Here is a 19,929-nt window from a genome sequence, read left to right as displayed (position 1 = left end):
CTGTGTCTTTGGACTATTGCATTGGCTAATACCTGTAGAATATTAGAAATGACAGTGAGGACAGTAGACATTTTTTGTCTTTCTCCTGAGATTAGTAGGAATATTTCTGAGTGTTCCCCCTTTAAGCATGATATTAACCATTGAGATTTTTAAGGAAGTATCTATCCTTTCTTGATTAATGTTTTTATCAAAAATAGATTTTTATTAAAAAAAATCATAAATAGGGGCACCTAGCTGGCTCAGTCAGAAGAGCTTGCGACTCTTGATCTAGGGCTCGTTAAGTTCAAGCTCCGCGTTGGGTGCAGAGATTACATAAAGAAACAAACAAACAAGCTTTAACAAAATCAAATAGATTTTTATCAAAAATAGTTTAATTTTATCAAATGCCTTTTTGACATATATGGAGATGAGCATGTAATTTTTCCCACAATTAGCATTTGGCATTTCCTTATACTTTTGCAGGTTTTGTTTTTCATTCTCTGTGAGATTTTATAGTTTGCTATAATAAGGTCCTGTGTTTTTCTTGTTAAATTCTTAAATATTTCAACCTCAGTTTTTTATTGTGATCCAGTTTCTGTTTATTTTTAATACAGAGAAAAGCAAATGGATTTTGTCTGTTTACTTTGTAACCAGAAACCTCAGCAATATTCTTTTAAATCCTTGTAGTTACTTCAGTAGTTAGGCTTTTATTTTTAATGTATATAATAAATATCATTGATAGATAATTTTGCCTTTCTTTCCTAGTGTTTACACCAGTTACTTTATTTTTTAGATTAGGAGTCACTATGGCCCATGGGTCAAGTCCAGTCCTATAACCTGTTTTTGTAAATAATGTTTTATTGGATCACAGTGATACCCGTTTATTTTTGTATCGTCTAAGGCTGCTTTGGTGCTGCAATGGTAGAGTAGTTCTGACAGAGACCATCTGGCCCGCAAAACCTAACGTATTTACTGTCTGATCCTTTACAGAAAAAGTTTACTGACCCCTGTTCTAGATGCTTCCATTTGAGAATTGAAAAATGAAGTTGGTAGTGAAAATAGCGATCTTGTTCTTGATTTTCATAATGGCTTTAGGTTTTTACTATTTAGGGTGATTGAGGTTTGCTGCTGATTTTGCTAAATAGTTATATTAAGAAGTTTTCCTCTGTTTCTATTATTATGAAAATTTCAAATACAAAAAGATATAAAGAGAAGTATAGTAGACAAGTATATGTATCCCAAGTTAATAATGTTGAATTTTGCTTAGTTTGATTTAATATCTATTTTTAAAGGAATGTTACAAATACATTTCAGATACCTTTTGTACCCCATTTTAGTCTCAGTGCCCTCTCTCCTTGCTTAGAGATGATCACTATTATGGTTTATATGAATCTATCTAATTTTTTGTATTTTTGCCAGTTTATTTGAAAAAATCAATTTCTCCCAACATTTTACTATAAAGAGTTTCAAATATACAGAAAAGTTGATATAATAGTAAAATGAATACTTATATACCATCTACCTAGATTAAAAAATTGTTAGTATTTTACCATATTTGCTTTCTTTCTCTTCCTATATATACATATTTGCTTGTTGCTTTGTTATTAAAAAGTAAATTGTAAGGGACTTTTTTTTTCTTAAAGATTTTATTTATTTATTTGACAGAGACACAGCCAGAGAGGGAACACAAGCAGGGGGAGTGGGAGAGGGAGAAGCAGGCTTCCCACTGAGCAGGGAGCCCGATGCGGGGCTCGATCCCAGGACCCTGGGATCATGACCTGAGCCGAAAACAGACACTTAACCTTAAGACTGAGCCACCCAGGCACCCCTGTAAGGGACTTCTTGAAGCTGAAATGAAAAGGCACTATAATTAGTAACAGGAAAACATGAAAGTATAAATCTCACTGGTAAAGGTGAATATATAGTAAAATTCAGAATAATCTGATGTGAAGGTGGTGGATTAATCACTTATTTATAAAACTAGTTAAAGGTTAAAAGACAAAAGTAGTAAAAATACAGCTGCAATACTTCGTTGTGAATACATAAGATAAAAAGATATAAGTTGTGTTATCAAATATTGATGGGGGTTCCCCTTTCTACACATTCTCACTAACACTTGTTTCTTGTCTTTTTGATAATAGCCATTCTGACCGGTGTAAGGTGGTATCTCATTATGGTTTTGATTTGCATTTCTCTGATGATTAGTGATGTTGAGCATCTTTTTCATATACTTGCTGGCCATCTATACGTCTTGTTTGGAAAAAATGTCTATACAGATCCTCTGCCCCCCTTTTTTAATTGGATTATTTTGTTTTTGCTATTGAGTTGTATGAGTTCTCTATATATTTGGGGTCTTAACCCCCTATCACTATATGATTTGCAAATACTTTCTACCACTTGGTAGATTGCCTTCTCATTTTGTTGTTGGTTTCATTTGCTGTGCAGAAGCTTTTCTCCCCCTTCTTACCTTGTGATTCTGGTCTGTATTCCTTTTCCACACTGTTATATAGCTGAGATCCTCCCGCCCCCATCTATGTGTTTTTCCTTTCTTCAGTGAGTGGCTCAAGAGGGATTTTTAGCCAAAACCAAATGTAATTTACACACACTTGAAAGCTTAACAGCTGATTCCTGTGCTTATTCCCAAGCTTTTTTTTCTGACTCCAATTGTAAAAGATTAGCTATCATGTTAAAATCATAATGCTTAGAAACTTAAAGCCATTATGGTGAATTCCTTGCATTAGTGTATCATGTTGAATGCTGGATTTTATTGCCTTAATCTGAAATTTGATCAGCCTAATATAATGCCACAATTTCTCCTATTTATTTATTTATTTTAATGCCACAATTTCTCCTATTTATTTATTTATTTATTTATTTATTTTTGCCATAATTTCTTCTGGTTCTTCAATCAGTTATGGCTATGGGAATTGATTAATGACTTTCAGGTAGAGTGTGAGAATTGTACAGTCCTTCCCACAATAACTGTTGTAATGAGTGGTAGGGGTTTGTAATGCACAATTACTGGATATGTGATTTCATGCTTCTGACCCTTTTCTGTCAGAACCTTACTCCTAGAAGTATGCACTGGCAATTAAGGGACAGAATTAATAGAAACCGAATAGAAAAGTCTTAGTCTAGTGATGGACCATGGCCAGTCCATGATGATAACTACCATACTGATTGTGACTTCGATAGGAAATTAGTCCAGGGAGATCAATTTCCAACAGGAATAGGGTCCAAAGTGAAGAATAAGACAAATTCATGTTAATATTAAAAAGATTAATATGTCTTTTTATTCCCCAAAGCCAGTGCTAAAAGTCTACCAAGATCATAAGAGGCCAGAATACATATATGAGCAGAACCGACTTCAGTTAGTCACTTCTGGAATCATAAAACCTCCAAGAAGAGAGGAAAGAAGTTCTGCCAAAGTATCTATTCAGTTTCCTGAACAGCAAGTTCGTGTGGTGAAGAAAAAACAGGTATACTATTAAAATACTTAATTGAGCCTTTCACTTTAATTTTAGTTTCCTATAGCATTGCTAACATGCTTTTAACTCATAAGAATAGTTGCAAAATATTTCTCTATCAGGTTACACAATGTATTTGGGGAATACTGTACTTCCCAGTTCTTATTCCAGGAAATTTTAGGCAGTGGAGGAAAATCATAAAGGAAAACTTACAGCATCTATTCAGTGCCCTCTGATCTTCTCTTGCATATTAAAAGAAGACATAATAGTGTTTTCAATTTTATTTTACCTTTTATGAAATTTTCATCATTATTACCCAGAATGACAGTCTTTGAAGACCTTGGTGAAGGGCAGTAAAATAGAAACTAAACCAGCTAGGAAAACAACTTCTGTAATTGGTGAGCTGTAGAGTGGGAAGTTGCCTTGAAAGGAATACGTGAACAGTAGCTCTGGGGAGAAATCACCAGAGCACGGCTTTCTATAAATACCTGTATATAATTAGACAGAGAAGTAGAAGTGGGAGAAAATGTGGGCACACTCACAATAAAAATGCCAGTAGAGCTGAGAATTCTCTGAGCTTTTTACTGAGAGGATCCTTCGAGACCTGTTAAACATTTCAGTGCTAGTGTCTTTCAGGCTTTGGGCTAGAGTACTAGAGAGGAAGAGATGAAGACAGGTTCCATCCTTGAAGATTGCAGAATTTGATGGTGGGTAGATGGACAAGTGAGCCTCAAACTCAGTGGGGGTGCAATCAGAGCTCTCCGTTGGTCATTTAAGGTACAAAACTGTGGCGAACTGAAGGGAATGCTTGCACCTAGTGGTGAGGGGAAGGGTCAGTGGAGGAAACGCCACTGTAGGGACTGGCACTAGGCTGGGAGGAATGAATGGAAAGTTAATAAGGCAGATCAGGTGGGAGAGCGGTGGGTTTGAGAAGCTGGCTGGAAAGAGGCTCACTGTGGGTGTGGGTGAGATCACCCTCAAAGAATATTACGTGCTCAATTGTATGAAATTATAAAGCCTCAGTTAATTTCATTTCTGTGAAATAGGAAAGGAGAACAAACTATCTTAAGTAGGACCAAGAAAGTTCTGATTGCCCATAAATTAGTTTATTTGGTATAAAGTGGGCATCATGATCTTGAATTTAAAGGGGAGGAATGAAATTGTGCACATCTGGGATGAAGGGAGGGGGCTAAAAGGGAATGTTAAATTGTGTGTTATGCCTGGTTGTAGCTATAACTAAGTGAAGAATTCAGCAAGAGTTAGGGGTTAAAGGGAAATGTAGAAGAAAGGGGATGTTCCATATAAAAAGAGGAGGGTGTTTATTCTGAGAAGAGGGTCATTTTGGGGGGATATTGATTTCTCAGAATGAGTTTAGAATGGAAATGTACCAATGAGGATGCCCTGGGAGATATAAGAAGGCCGTTGGAGGCATTGCTTCTGGTAATTAAGGAAGATTGACTTAACAAATAGGACTGGACATCCATCATAGAGAACACTACAGGTGTTCTATACTTTATAAACAAATGCTTCCTGGGGCGCCTGGGTGGCTCAGTCGGTTAAGCTCTGCCTTCGGCTCAGGTCGTGATCTCAGGGTCCTGGGATCGAGCCTCACTTCGGGCTCCCTGCTCAGTGGGGAGCCTGCTTCTCCCTCTCCCTCTGCCCCGCCCCCCACTCGTGCACCTGCTCGAGCGCACACGCTGTCTCTCTCAAATAAATAAATAAAATCTTTAAATACATACATACATACTTCCTTCGTTCTCTTTCCACCACCCCCACAAAATCTGAACTTATGTGGCTGCTTAAATTGAAACACATCTTTGCACTGAGTTACATAACTGGAAATAAGTATTCAGATGAAAATATATAGGCCTATTGTTGAAGAAATCTTGCACTTAGAAGGCAGTAAAACTTTTTGAAGGATATAATAAAGAAAATACATGCATTTTCTGTTAAAATATTAATACTCTAGTCCCATAAAAATATTAACGTTGACTACAGCCCTTGTTGAAACATTGGGACAAGACAATGTGTATTTTCTCTGGCTTAGGGGTATCTGGCTTGGCCTATTCTTTTACATAAGAAAACAGTGTTGTTGCTGCTGTCCCTGGCCATTAAGTAAAAAAAGCACATTGTATCTTTTGAGTTCAAAGATGTATTTTCTCTGGCTCTAAACTTTCTAGGATTTTTGTCTGAAACTCCTGTTCACCAGGGTATATTTAATGAGAGATGGAGAATGATGGGATCTGTGAATACAAATTTCCTGGGGACATTGTTCCATAGAGCTTGTGGTAATCAGTCTCTCATGGAAATGGCAACCCCAGGGCACCTGGGTGGCTCAGTTGGTTAAGTGTCTGCCTTCGGCTCAGGTCATGATCTGGGGTCCTTGGATCAAGCCCCTTGGATCAAGTCCTCAGCGGGGAGCCTGCTTCTCCCTCTCCCTCTGCCGCTCCCCCTACTTGTGCTCTCTTATTCTCTTTGTCAAAGAAAGAAAGAAAGGAAGAAAGAAAGAAAGAAAGAAAGAAAGAAAGAAAGAAAGAAAGAAAGAAAGAAAGAAGAAAGAAAAAGAAAGAAATGGCAGCCTCTGTTAGTTATGCTAACAGGCAATAAAGATATCATTCATATATTTACATCAGTTATTCAACAAAGCAGGTCTGCGATAGTGATTCTTTTGTCTTAATGCCAGTTGCCCTTCTACTGGTGAGACCAGGTGATGACTGTTGGGAGTTAGTGTCAAATTTCCTGAAACATGGTTATCAACCTCCTCCTCAGGAGGAGGGGGTGTGTATGATGCTGCCCCAGAGTTTGCTGAGGAGGAACAAAGGAGTGTGAATGGCACTGAGAACACAGACAGTGGAACTGGGGGATTAGAGCAAAGTTCAAGTGTGTGAACATGGTGGGGACTTAGCTTTGGTGGTCCAGTGGCGGTCCACAGCATCCGCAGCTCCTGCGAGCAGGTTAGAAATGCGGGATCTCAGGCTCCACCCCAGACTGACAGACAGAATCTGCATTTTAACAGGACACCTACGTAATTCACATGCACGTTTAAATGTGAGAAGCACTGGTCTACGGAACAGGCAATCATGAGTTTGTAGCATGAATGCTTCTCCAAGGCTATTATTATATAATGATCCCCAATACTCAATGTAACCACCCCTTACCTTCACTAAAAAGAAGTTTATTATGAGCTATGATAACAGCTGTTTAAGATGTCACTCACTGAAAAGCATTAAGGTCCTCAGAACTAGGTGAGGGGGTTGAGGTGAGAGGCCACAGTCAAGATAGATGCAAAGCAACTGAGCAGCAAGAGTGCTGGGCTCCCGAGAACCCCGGAGAGCTGGTAGTATTTTGATGTAATAAACACAGAGTTAAAGGAGAGAGGGTGACAATGGGAGCGATGCTGGGGGGTTGGGAAAGGGGATGGACCCCTGGATAAGGAGGACTGGGAAGGAATATATCCCTGCCTTATAATAATTTGAATTTTTCTGTTCAAAAATGTTTGCCTTTGAACCCAGACATCTCAAGCAGTATGGTAACTATGTCATTTTTTTATACTTTGTTTTTTGCAAAAACTCATATTTTTAAAAATTGGCTTTGTTTAGATCCAGCGGCCCTCTACTGAGATGTTCGCTCCCTCTCCTAAACTGTCACGTACCGGTATTGGAAGAAGAGGTCTCTATGGGACTAGCTCCTCAGCGTACCCTAAGTACACTTTCCATGACCGGGAAGAAGTCATTAAAGCCAACATTCGTAATCCCTTGCAAATCATTAAAATAATACGTGAAAATGAACATCTTGGATTTCTTTATATGATCCCTGCAGTGCCAAGGTCTTCCATTGAATATGATACATATAATCTCAAGTGAGTTCTCTTTTATAAAACAGTGTATTCAACAGTAAAAGTTTCAGTTAAGATTGTGAATGTTATCCATAATTGACTGGGCATTAATGATAAATGTCAAATACAATTTTGGTTATCATCTGATGACAAATGAATCTTAATCACAACAATGTTATTTATTTTTTCCATTTAGCTTTCCTTTACTTGTAGACATTATTTTATAGAGTAGTGCACTGTTATGCCTCTTCTATGTTTATATTATATAATGCCATCTATTTTTAATCAGTATTCCAAAGATAATTTTGATATTTTGTGATTCCTGAGAAAAAAAGATGGCAATGTATAAAAAGTAAGTACATGATTTGCTTTACATGTTATTTCAACTTTCCTTAGTAGAGATAAGGTTTTTTTTAGAAATAAAAGGAACTTGATAACTTAAGGTATTTATAGAGATTAATAACACACACATATACTCTTTATTATTACTAAACACATTTGTTTCTGAAATAATTAGAAGAATCATACAAATGTGAGTCTGTGAATTGCTTTTTTTTTTAAAGATTTTATTTGAGAGAGAGAGATAGCGACAGAGATAGTGAGAGAGAGCACGAGTGGGGAGGAGAGGGAGAAGCAGACTCCCCGCTGAGCAGGGAGTGACACAGCCACATCCTAGGACCCTGGGATCATGACCTGAGCCCAGGGCAGGTGCTTAACAGACTGAGCCACCCAGGCGCCCCTATGAATTGCTTTAAAATTCAGCACAATAGGCAGTAGAATTTAAAGATGATACTGGCTTTCCTCCATTGTTGTTTAGTTGTGTGGACAACAGCTGTTGAGACAGTCTTTCCTGGGAAGGTGATAGTGGTTTAGCTTTACCACCAAATTCCCGTTCTCTGCTGCATGGGAAGAAAAAAGAACTCGTTAAGAATTCTCTTACTCTCCCTTATGCAGCACTGTAGTTTTGACTGAGTCAGGTAACACTGAGGACAGCTCTCCTACTGGCAAAAAGAGGGAGAAAAGAATAACATTTTAGTCAAATTTTTAAATGGTAGATTTATTATAAATCTGAAAGAGCTTAATTAGAGTGAGAAATAATTTGAAGAAAGAACAGAGATGCTTATCAGAATCCAATCCTTCGGCAAAATGTACTGATTACCCACTCTGTAGCATGAACTGTTCTAGGTACTAGAGATACATTATTGAACCATCCAGATCAAAATTGTTGCCCTTGTGGAGCTTACGTTTTAGCGGAAGGAAACAATAATAAACAGTATCTGAGTAAATTACAGAGAAGCTAGATGGTGATAAGTATTAGAGAAAAAAAAGTAAGCAAAGGAGATTGGGAGTTCTGGGGAAGAAGTTGTGAATTAACTGGATGTCAGGGTAGGCCTCATTGACAAGCTGCCATTTGAATAAGGACTGGAAAGAGAAGGAGTGAATGATGTGCTGGTGGGGAAAAGAGCATTCCAGACAGCAGGAAAGTGAGTACATATATCCCAAGGCAGGAGCCTACCTGGCATAGTCAAGAAGAAAAGAGAAGGCTCGTATGACCACAGTAGAGTGAATGAGAGCTAGGGAACAGATCATGAAGGGGCTTGCCAGCCATTGTATGAACATTAGCTTTTACTCTGAGAAAAGTGGAGAACCAGGGACAGACTTCAAGCAGAGAAATGTTATGATCTGAGTTACATTTTGAAAAGGACTGCTCTGATTGCTGTGTAGAGATTAGACTTTTGAGAAGCAAGGGTTGAAACAGGAAGACCAATTTGAAGGCTATAATTATTGAGGTGAGAGATGAACCAGGTGGAAATGATGAGAAGTGGGAAGTAATTTGAAGGTCAAGGCAACAGGATGTTTTTATGGCCTGTATGTAAGGTGGACAACCAGAGAGGAATCTAGGATGACTTTAATGGTCTGCTGACTGAGCAAGAAGAGTTGCTATTATCTGAGACATAGAAGGTTGGATGGAACAGATTTGTTGGGAAGAAAAGAGTTTGGGTTTGGACCTACTGATTTTGGGATGCCAAAAATAGAAGAGAAGTGAGGTGGTAGATGAAAGGAGAATTGGGGTTGAGTGAGGTTTTTTATTTTTTGTTTTTTTTTTAAGATGGAGAATTAACATACAATAGACTATAAAGCCCTTTGATGTAAAAAAAAAAAAATGTTAGTATTGTCATCCCCACCACTGCCTTAGTAGTTCTTTACTAGTTCTTTTTGGAGAAGAGGTTATGGATCTTAAATGGTGACTGATCAGCAAAAATGGTCTATTTGCTGATTTTTAATACTTCTTGATTAATAGATGAAATGTTTTCATAGCTTTCTCTTATTTAAAAAAATCATCTAATAACCCAGATATCAAGAAGTGCCATTTGTGATAATTCATTCCCCATTATGAGAGGAGTCAAATTTTGCCAAATGTAAAATGATTTTCTTATTTTTACTAGCACAAGACAAAGTATGAAAGATGAATATGGAAACTGCTTTTGTCCAATTCAAGAAATTAATGGTATTTCTAGACTAATGAGTGCTTCTACTCGGGGAACTGAGTTGATGTTTTATACTACTTTGGACTGATACTCGTGATGCTTGACGGGAATACACAAGGTCTCACTTAAGAAGACAGAGTTGGAATCATAGTTTATTTTATTATGTGTTAAAGTTGACGTTAATTTTTCCTCCCTGGCCTGAACTCCAAATATCAGAAACCTTATGAAAAGACAATCATTTGGGTGGCACAAACTTTGAAGCAGCTAAATTGGAAGTTAAAAATAGGAAATATTGGGTCAACGAGATGAAGACATGTTAAACTAAACTCCTTTTAAAAGTAATGTGATAAAATATAATGCCTTTGCATATTTTTCAAATGTAGCAAAATACATCAGATGTGCAGTTCTACAATGTTTAACACAATTCCTTTAAGTGAGAAAATGTTTCCTTTTATCAAGTTTATTCTAAAATATCAACTCAGTGCTGTGTGTTAGGCATAACAATTTTGTCAGGAATAAGCTTTAAGGAGATGTCTAAATATGTTGGAATATCAACCTGAGTGAGTACACAACTATATGCTGCCGGTTATCTTGCCCAGCAAGGAGGCATAGTGGGGACTCTGGTCAGTTCTGGTGCGAGTAAAAAGGAAACTAGGTAAAGGGTCAGGAACTAGGGAGATCATGAAGAGCACAGAGAACAGAGAATGGAATTGATCAAGACAAAACAATCCTGTATTGTTAGGACTTAGACCTTGAACAAGAGTGACTGGAATTGAAGGGTAGCCATGAGGTATGGGGGAAGACTGTTGGCTAGAGAGTTGTATGAGAGCACACCAAAGTGAATCCCTGTATTTTACATATCATAAAAAATGATTTATTGGTGTTTACTATGTTCTAGGCAAAGTATTTATATATATTAAATCATTTAATCCTCACAAAACACTATAAGATACAATTATTATCTCTATTTTACAAATGAGTTACAAATGTTTAAGTGACTTGCCCTCATGGTCCATCCATGTTGTTGCAAGTAGCAAGATTTCATTGACTGTGTGAGATATATACATATCACACACACACACACACACACATATATATATATATCACATCTTTATCTTCTTTAATGGACACTCGGGGTTGCTTTCATATCTTGGCTATTATAAGTAATGCTGCAGTTAACATAGGGGCACATATATCTTTTTGAATTAGTGTTTTTGTTTTCTTCAGATAGATACCCAAGTAGTGGAATTGCTAGGTCATGTGGTAGCTCTATTTTTTTATTTTTTTGAGGGAACTTCATACTGTTTTCCTTAGTCCTTGTAGCAATTTACATTGATACCAACAGTGTAAGAGGGTTCCCTTTTCTCCACATCCTTGCCAATACCTATTATTTCTTGTCTTTTTGATAAGAGCCATTCTGACAGGTCAAATGATATCTCATTATGGTTTGGTTTGCATTTCCCTGATGACTAGTGATGTTGACCATATTTTCATGTGCCTATTGTCTATCTGTATGTCTTCTTTGGAAAAATATCTATACAGATCCTCTGCCCATTTTCTAATTGGATTGTTTAGTTTTTTGTTATTGAGTTATATGAGTTCCTTATATATTTTAGATATTAATCCTTTATCAGATATATGATTTGCAAATATCTTTTCCCTTTCAGTAGATTGCCTTTTCATTTTGATGATTTCCTTCACTGTGGAGAAGCACTTTAATTTGAGGTAGTCCTGCTTGTTTATTTTAGCTTTTGTTACCTGTGCTTTTGGTGTCAAATCCAAAAAATCATCACCAAGGCCAATCTCAAGGAGTTTACCACCTATGTTTTCTTCTAGGAGTTTTATGGTTTCAGGTTTTGTGTTCAAGTCTTTAATCCATTTTGATTTAGTTTTGTGTATGGTGTTAGATGGTGGTCCAGTTTCATCCTTTTGCATGTGGCTGTCCAGTTTTCCCAGTACCATTTATTGAACACACTGTTCTTTCCCCATTGTATATTCTTGGCTCCTTTGTCATAAAATAATTGACCATATATCCAGGGGTTTATCTCTGGACTCCTTATTCTGTTCTCTTGGTCTATGTGTCTGCTTTAATGTCAATACTATGCAGGTTTGATTAGTTTAGCTTTGTAATATCATTTGAAATCAGGGAGCATGATATCTCCAGCTTTGTTCTGTCTCAGATTGCTGGGGCTATCTGGATTCTCTTGCAGTTTCCTACAAATTTTAGTACTGTTTGTTCTATTTCTGTGGAAAGTGCCTTTGGAATTTTTTTTTAGATTTTATTTATTTATTTGTCAGAGACAGAAGGAGAGAGAGCACAAGCAGGGGGAGCTGCAGACAGAGGGAGAAGCAGGCTCCCCGCTGAGCAGGGAGCTGGATGCAGGGCTCAATCCCAAAACCCTGGGACCATGACCCGAGACGAAGGCAGACGCTTAACTGACTGAGCCACCCAGGCGTCCCTGCCTTTGGAATTTTAATAGGGATTGTACTGAGTCTGTACAATGCTTTGAGTAGTATGGACATTTTAATAACATTAGTTCTTCCAATCTATGAGCATTTTAATAATATTAATTCTTCCAGTCCATGAGCATCTTTCCATTTATTTATGTCTTCTTTGACAGTTTATTACTAAAGCTAGAAAATTACTAGAACTATAAGATAAACACAGTGGTGAAAAGGAAAAAGATTATAAATTACACAACGTAATTAGAACTACCTCAGACTTGGATTTGTGAATCACAGTAATGTTCCTGTCCTTTGCCTAAATATCTCATTTGTATGGAAATGTTATCAAATGAATCAGTAGTTCCAAGCAAGCTATATCAACACCTTACCAAAAGATGTCCACCGTACCCAGAAAAGGATTTGAAACTTTTTAAGGCATAATAAAGAACAAAATATGAAACCAAATTCTGTTTTAGATTAACATCTCATCAATAAGCTTAAGAAGTAGGAATGCAAGAACACAATATCTAATGTCAGAAAAACTCACTATTGCAGAATTGCAATTTTAATAGCCTATGTGGACATTTTTTCATTCTATTTGTTACCAGAAAAGCAAAGGAAATCTATCAATAATGCCACTAGTGGATGGGGTAACTGAGTGATGGACCTTAAGGAAGGAAAGAAAAATAAAAAAAAAAAAAAAGAAAGGAAAAAAAAGAGAATTTTACTCTATGTACATTTACCTCAATAAACCTGACTTTAAAAAAATACTACTAGATCAACATGTCAGATAACAGAGATTAACACACCAGGACATTATTAAAATTTTATTGCAGAAAATGAGTTTTATTGAATATTGATAAACCTATAGTTAGTAGTAACTGCTAGATAACAGCACTATGTAGAATCACAAAAGTGAAATGTTTGGAAGAACTTTGTTTTGAGGAGGGGGAAAAAAACCCTACTGGCAATGAAACATTTAAGGCAAATGAGACATTATAGAAATACTTCTTAAAAATATATATTACATCTAGAGTTTATTCTGACAATCCTACATTCAAGTAATACATAATTTTATTTGCAAAGGAACGCCCATATGTAAATGTTTCCCTGTGGTTATGAATTCCAAATTAAATATTATCAAAATTGCGACTACAATGAAGTCCAAGACATAACAAAAAAATATGAGCAGAATGCCATTTTTTGTTGTTTCAGATTTAAATGCATTGGTGATCCAAAGGAAAACTTTTGTCAAGAATTAGAAAATATTTTGCAAATAATTTAACTGTGCAGATTTAGTGGATAGTTCTTGATTTTACAACTGGATTACTTAATTGACATTTGAGCACCTGAATGAACCTAATAAAAAATTATGGGACCTGCCTGAAAATGTGTCAACACGTACTGACAAAGATTAAGAATTCAGAACATCTTGGAATTCAGCTTTGGAAAAATGATATTTAAAACGCTTCTATAGTGACTTTTAGTGATTGCAATGGATTTAAACCTAAAGAAAAATTCAATCAAACAGAGTAATCTGTCTGTGTTTCAGAGAAAGCTTCACCATTGTTTCTAAAATACTTGATATGGAAATGTTTGGATTTTATTTTTTTATTTTTTTTTAAGATTTTATTTATTCATTCGAGACACAGAGATAGAGAGAGAGAGAGAGAGAGTAGGAGCAGGGGGAGAGGCAGAGGGAGAAGCAGGCTCCCCGCTGAGCCAGGAGCCGGATGTGGGGCTCAATCCCAGGACCCTGGGATCATGACCCTAGCCGAAGGCAGATGCTTAACCATCTGAGCCACCCAGGCGCTCCTGAAAATGTTTGGATTTTAAATCAATTTGCATTTCACAAGAAATTTCAACACTGCATTTATCAAAGGGAGAAAAGGGAAAGCTATTAGAATTAAAGAATGGTGCTACCTTTAGTTCACAATTTCAAGAGAACGAATTACCCAAATTCTGGTTAATGGAAAAGAGAGTTTGCAACCACAAGAAACAAAGCAATAAATCATCTGCCATTTGTTGTCTCCTATTTCTATAAACAAAGTTTCTCAGTAGTGGTGACTGTCAAGAATTTGAAGAGACCATTCATCATGTCTTGATTAGAAATTCAGGTGGCTACTTCAAAAAAGTTATGGTCACAGCTGTGGTTGCTTATGAGCTACACTTTATTTGGAAGTGTTATCAAATTAAGTATTGAATATTTCCCTGAATACCTTGTGTGTTATTTTTCTTATAATATAAAGAACTTATAATTAATGCCTTCACCAGTGTGCCTTATAGAATATTACCATTGTATGGGTATGTTAGAACATGTAGCTTGAGAAGCATTGCTCTAGAGGACTGTAGAGCAATTTTCTCTGCATGAGATTCTGATCTTAGTTAACATGAAATTCTTTTTTTCTGGTACCCCCATAAGAGTAGAATGTCAATTATTTCTAGGCAACATTGCTTATGATAAAAATGACCCCTGATTTATAAATTATGTATGCATTGGGAGAGACTAAAAATGAATTCTACGGGCACCTAGGTGGTTCAGTTGGTTAAGTGTCTGACTCTTGGTTTTGGCTCAGGTCATGGTCTCAGGGTCTTGAGATAGAGCCTCCCACTCAGCGGGGAGTCGGCTTGAGATTCTCTCTGTCCTTCTCCCTTTGCCCCACCCCCCTGCTCATGCGTGTGCGCGCTCTCTCTATATATAAATAAACAAATACACCTTTATAAAAAATAAACTTGACGGGCAAATCCCAAACATTCTCGATTCTTCCTATGTATTTAATCCTCATAGCAACTCTACAAGGTAGCCAATATTGATATATTCATTTTACAAATGATGAAACTGAGGCAGAGTTAAGTAACTTGACCAAGTTGAGACAGCTAGTTAATTGTGGGGCTGGGATTGAAACCCATGTACTTGGACTTGAGAACCCAGCCTCTCACGCACTATGCCCAATGCACTCACCTTCCTAATGACAACTGCTTCCGTCATTTGTGTCACACATGCTGTGGTAGGCTGTACTGAGTGCTTCCCGTACATCAGTGTTGTTAGAAGGGCGTTCTCTACAGTTGAAAGGTGAGGAGATTGAGGTACAGATGTATGAAGGACTGTGGTATTTGATAATTGTTTCATGATTTGTAGATAGAAGTTCAAAATAATGTCTGCTACTCCCACCATTCAACTCTGTGAATCTATCCTCTGTGGAATGTCGGTTTTAAAGCCATTAGAATTTAGTGAATATGTCAGAATGTATGGAAGAGTCCTCCCCAAATTCCGAGCAGTTTTAGGGTCCATAGAAAGCCAAGAGAGAGGACACAGTGTTTCCTGATGTGTATTTCCAGGAACATTATATATAAGTGGTAATAACAGGTAGATGGTTAAAAAAAAAATTATTCTGTGATCATGTGAAATTAAGAAACGTTAAATTAAATCACTGGTTCTCAACCTGGGAGATTTTGCCACCCCTCAGCCCCCCAGGAGACATTTGGGGATGTCTGCAGGAATTTTTGGTTGTCATAACTAGAGAGGATGGTGCTACTGGTATCAGGTGGGAAAAGGCAAGGGAAGCTGCTAACCAGCTGACAGTGCACAGGACAGCCTCACACAACAAAGAGTTACCTGGCCCAAAATGTCAGTAGTGCTGGGATTGAGTTAAATCATGCTAATTATGCATTTCTGCCCTGTGGAGACAACGAACTATTTCGTGAGGGATATATGCGGTGATTAGAACTCTGTGAAACATAGTTACGTGAGGACCATATAATCATCTGTGCGTGGCTCAGGCTGTATTACTTTCTAAGTGATCAAGTTGGTTCTCAGATGATTCCTAAGCCTATTATGTTAAAAGTACTTTTTTAAGGAAGCTTTAAAAATTCAAACTAAAGTTATCCTGTCCTTTCAGGGAGATTACCTGTTTAACGGCCTAGAACAGAAAACACAAATGGCAGCCCTGTGGTTTCTGTATGAAGTCATAATTACAAAAACTTTATAGTGAGGTATATATGTGCTATGATAACAGATCATTTTGAAGCCACGTTATCAGAAATCTTGCCAGGTTGCCTAACACAATGACAGTTTTCTTGGGCTAGTCCATGAAGAAATTTAAATCTGATGAGTCACAGGGTGCCTGGGTGGCTCGGTCGGTGAGGCATCTGCCTTCAGCTCGGGTTGTGATCCTGAGGTCCTGGGATCGCACCCCGAGTCATGCTACCTACTCAATGGGGAGCCTGCTTCTCCCTCTCCCTCTGCAGCAACCCCTGCTGTGTCTCTCTCTCTGTCAAATAAATAAAAATAAATAAATCTGATGAGTCAAATTTCAGTCAGCACATAGAAACATTAAAGGCCCCTCATATTCTCACTTGGACTCATCAAAAATGCTCAGCTTCATATTGTCTCCTTACCCTTCCTTCAAACACACACATACACATGCCCTGGCATTGTTCTGGAGCTATGACAATTTAATGGGTAATAATTTCATTTCACACAAAAATTTGAAGAACCTAGAAGAGTGGTTCTCAGCCTTGGCTGCTAATGAGAATCATCCAGGCCCTACTCCAGGACATTATTTAATTGATTTGTGGTGGAGCTTGAGCAACAGTATTTCTTTAAAACTCAGCAGATGATTCCAATATTCAGCTCAGTATTGCACACCATGGACTTGGGGTTCTCAAACAAGCCCTACAGGACTTGTTAAAACAGAGTGTTAAACCTCTGGAGTTTCTGATTCAGTAGGGGAAGATAGCCTGGGAAATTGCAATTCCCACGTGATACTGATTCTGTTGTTCCAGGGACCATAACACTGAGAACCATTGGCCCTAGAACACTCTCTTATTACAGAAATTTGGAAGTTTCTTCTTAGTTATACTTTTGTTTAATTTTCTAGGTAAAAAGGAGTTCCTTATCAGATATTTCATCATTTCTGGTTAATCTAATCAGAAGCCAAGTAAACCATTTCTCTTCTCTCGTTTAGGTTAGATATAAACCCCTACTGATTCATGATACTGACCATCAAATAAATTGAGGTTTATAATTGCAGAACATAGGAAATGGCTAATTTCTTTCCAGGCAGTTGCTTGCTTACCTTCACCCAATAAATATGCTCAAATCATAACAATTAAAACTCCATAATTATGAAAATAATAAGAGAACTTAGATTTGCATAGGGCCATATGAACTTATCTAATACATCTCACTACCTTAAAGCAGGTAATTACTTTTTTGCTTATAGAAATCAGAAACTTGAAAGAGATAGGAAGAGAGAACAGGGTGAACAAAGACATGTATGCATTCAAACATGGTCTCAGGTGGATATGATAAATCAGCCTGATGAATGAAAAAAGGCAATTTGTGAGACAAAGAAGGAACTAATATAAAACAAGAGGAGAGTGCCAAAACACCTGGCAGAATAATTTAGATTTGATGATATAAGCAGTAGGAGGCTATTTAAAGTTCTTGATTAGGAGACAAACCACGTTTCTGCACTATTAGTCTTGGTAGACTGGTTTAAAGATGAACAGCATTTTCAGTCACTGTAAGGTGTAACAACAGATAGAGCTCCTGTTTTAAATAACAACTCACATCGAGATGTTATTGTTTTGGAAAATCAAGGAATTCTAGGAGAAGAAATTAACATTTTTTACACCCTTGTAGGTACAGTTTGAGTTATAACTGAAACAAACAATAACAGGACAATTTATGACCTACCACAGAGCTGTGTAATTCCCTTATTCCATATGAGTCTCTCAAATAAGACATACATGCTTTTGAAGTTAATAGAAGCCTTGGAGTCCCAGTTTCATTTTAGATGGACAGATATAGGTTCTACAGTAAAATAAGTTGACCTGGTTCTACATTGAAGAGCAAGAATACACTCCAGGTATTTTTTTTCCAGTAAAACATAGTAAAATGAAATCTTATTCAAGATGTTCATCTCATCCTGATTAGTTAACTAAGGATCTGTTTAGTTGATTAGATCATAAAGCCATCTAGTTTATCAGCAAAGTAGGAATTTTATAGTACAGCACTTGAACAAATGAAGTTCTCTTTTTAAGTCTCAAAGTAAATTTTTGTATTATTTCCTCAAAGAAAGGCTTGATGAGAGAAAAATCCAAAGCAACTATCCAAGAAGCAGCCGAAGTTTAAGGCTGAATCCTGGATGCCAAGCAGTGCTGACTAGGAAGTTCTCAGCATAGGTGAGGTGTGGTGGATCACCTCCTGAAATGGATGCGTGGTCGGAGGCAGAGTGTGTGGAGTGAAGCGCAGAGGCCCACGGAGTGTATTTGAGGAGTTACCCTCTCAGTAATGACCTGGAAAGTCTAAGGATAGGATTACAGAGAACTGTGCATAGGCCCTCTTAATTTTTGCAAAGCTTTTCCCGACCCTGCTGCCCCTTTTATCTACCAACAGAATTGGGCTTGAAGGAAGTCCCTGCCCATCTGTGAGAGGATAATTTTGTTAGAGTTATGAGAAACAAGATCGGTTTTTGGAAACTTTAGGAAGGAATGGATGGGAGGGATATGGCTTACCAATACACACCATTGTATAGGAAGTTTAAGAGGAAGAAGAATACTTGGGATTTTAAGTTAAATGGGCTGCAGGGTCAAGAAAAAGCATTCTATAAAATGGAAGCTTTCTACAAGTTAAAGAAAAGTTCTGCACATTTTTAGACGCAGAGAAAAAGTAGCCCAAAGCCAGGAGGGTTAGAAAAATATGGGGTGAAACCTCTCTCTTTCTCTGGAGGAAACCATGAGATACACTCGGGGGTTGAGGTGGGAGCACACAAACGTGATGATTTTCAAGTGAAGAGAGAGCTCACCTTGTGACCACCTTGTTTTTGAATAAAGTTCAATGGTTCACAAACATGACTGTGTATCAGAATCATCCAGGGAGCTTGTTGAACTAGAATCTTGAGTCTCATACATAAAGGTTCTGATTCTGTGTTGGACCCAGAAATCTAGATTTTTTTTTTAAGATTTTATTTATTTAATTGACAGAGAGAGACACAGCGAGAGAGGGAACACAAGTGAGGGAGAGGGAGAGGGAGAAGCAGGCTTCCCGCTGAGCAGGAAGCCTGATGTGGGGCTCCATCCCAGGACCCTGGGATCATGACCTGAGCCGAAGGCAGACGCTTAATGACTGAGCCACCCTGGCGCCCCAGAAATCTAGATTCTTAATAATCACCCCAGGTGATTTTGATGCTGGCATCCAGGATTTGAAAAAGACTAGCGTGTGTTCTTTTGTTCTATGCAGAGTAGAAATGTGTAGTGGAGGAAAAGGTTTAGGGGCTCGAGAATGAGGATCTTAGATAGTAAACTGTAAATAAAAAAGATTTCTGAGTGGCACTGAGTACTGATAAGTTAGAATTCAACATCATGGACCACATCTGCCACCTTCTAGAAGGGTCTTTAGTAGCAGATAGACCAATGCGGAGCAAGTTTTCTAGACATGCATCAAGGCCATGGTGAGCTGCTTGATTTGTCTTTAGGTTGGTTTGATAACTGATATTAATGAAACATCTGAAGTTGACTATAGTTTCAGAGACAAGTTAAAATTTCACATTTTGTAGAGAATCACCCCAAGAATGTCCTAATTATATCTTCAGCTATAGGCAAAGAAAAAAGGAAAAAAATGTTTTCCATTTACCTCACCTGCAACATGTAATACCTGGCATTTTCCCAGACAGTTCTGATGTGAAATGTTAATTAGAACACAAACAAA

The 19,929-nt window shown here is 37.5% G+C and overlaps 1 protein-coding gene across 1 annotated transcript in view; it reads left to right on the top strand.

The window, feature by feature from the left end:
• The window catches only part of DNAH6 (dynein axonemal heavy chain 6), a 239,399-nt gene that overhangs the window by 33,206 nt on the left and 186,264 nt on the right, over positions 1-19,929 (top strand). The window contains exons 3-4 of the mRNA XM_078056370.1: positions 3,285-3,458; positions 7,046-7,305. Of these exons, the coding sequence (XP_077912496.1) occupies positions 3,285-3,458; positions 7,046-7,305 (434 nt within the window). The remainder of the gene's footprint in view (positions 1-3,284; positions 3,459-7,045; positions 7,306-19,929) is intronic.

Source organism: Halichoerus grypus, chromosome 10 (genome assembly GCF_964656455.1).
Source record: "Halichoerus grypus chromosome 10, mHalGry1.hap1.1, whole genome shotgun sequence".
NCBI classification, from domain to species: domain Eukaryota; kingdom Metazoa; phylum Chordata; class Mammalia; order Carnivora; family Phocidae; genus Halichoerus; species Halichoerus grypus.
This window is presented reverse-complemented; position numbering and strand designations above follow the sequence as displayed.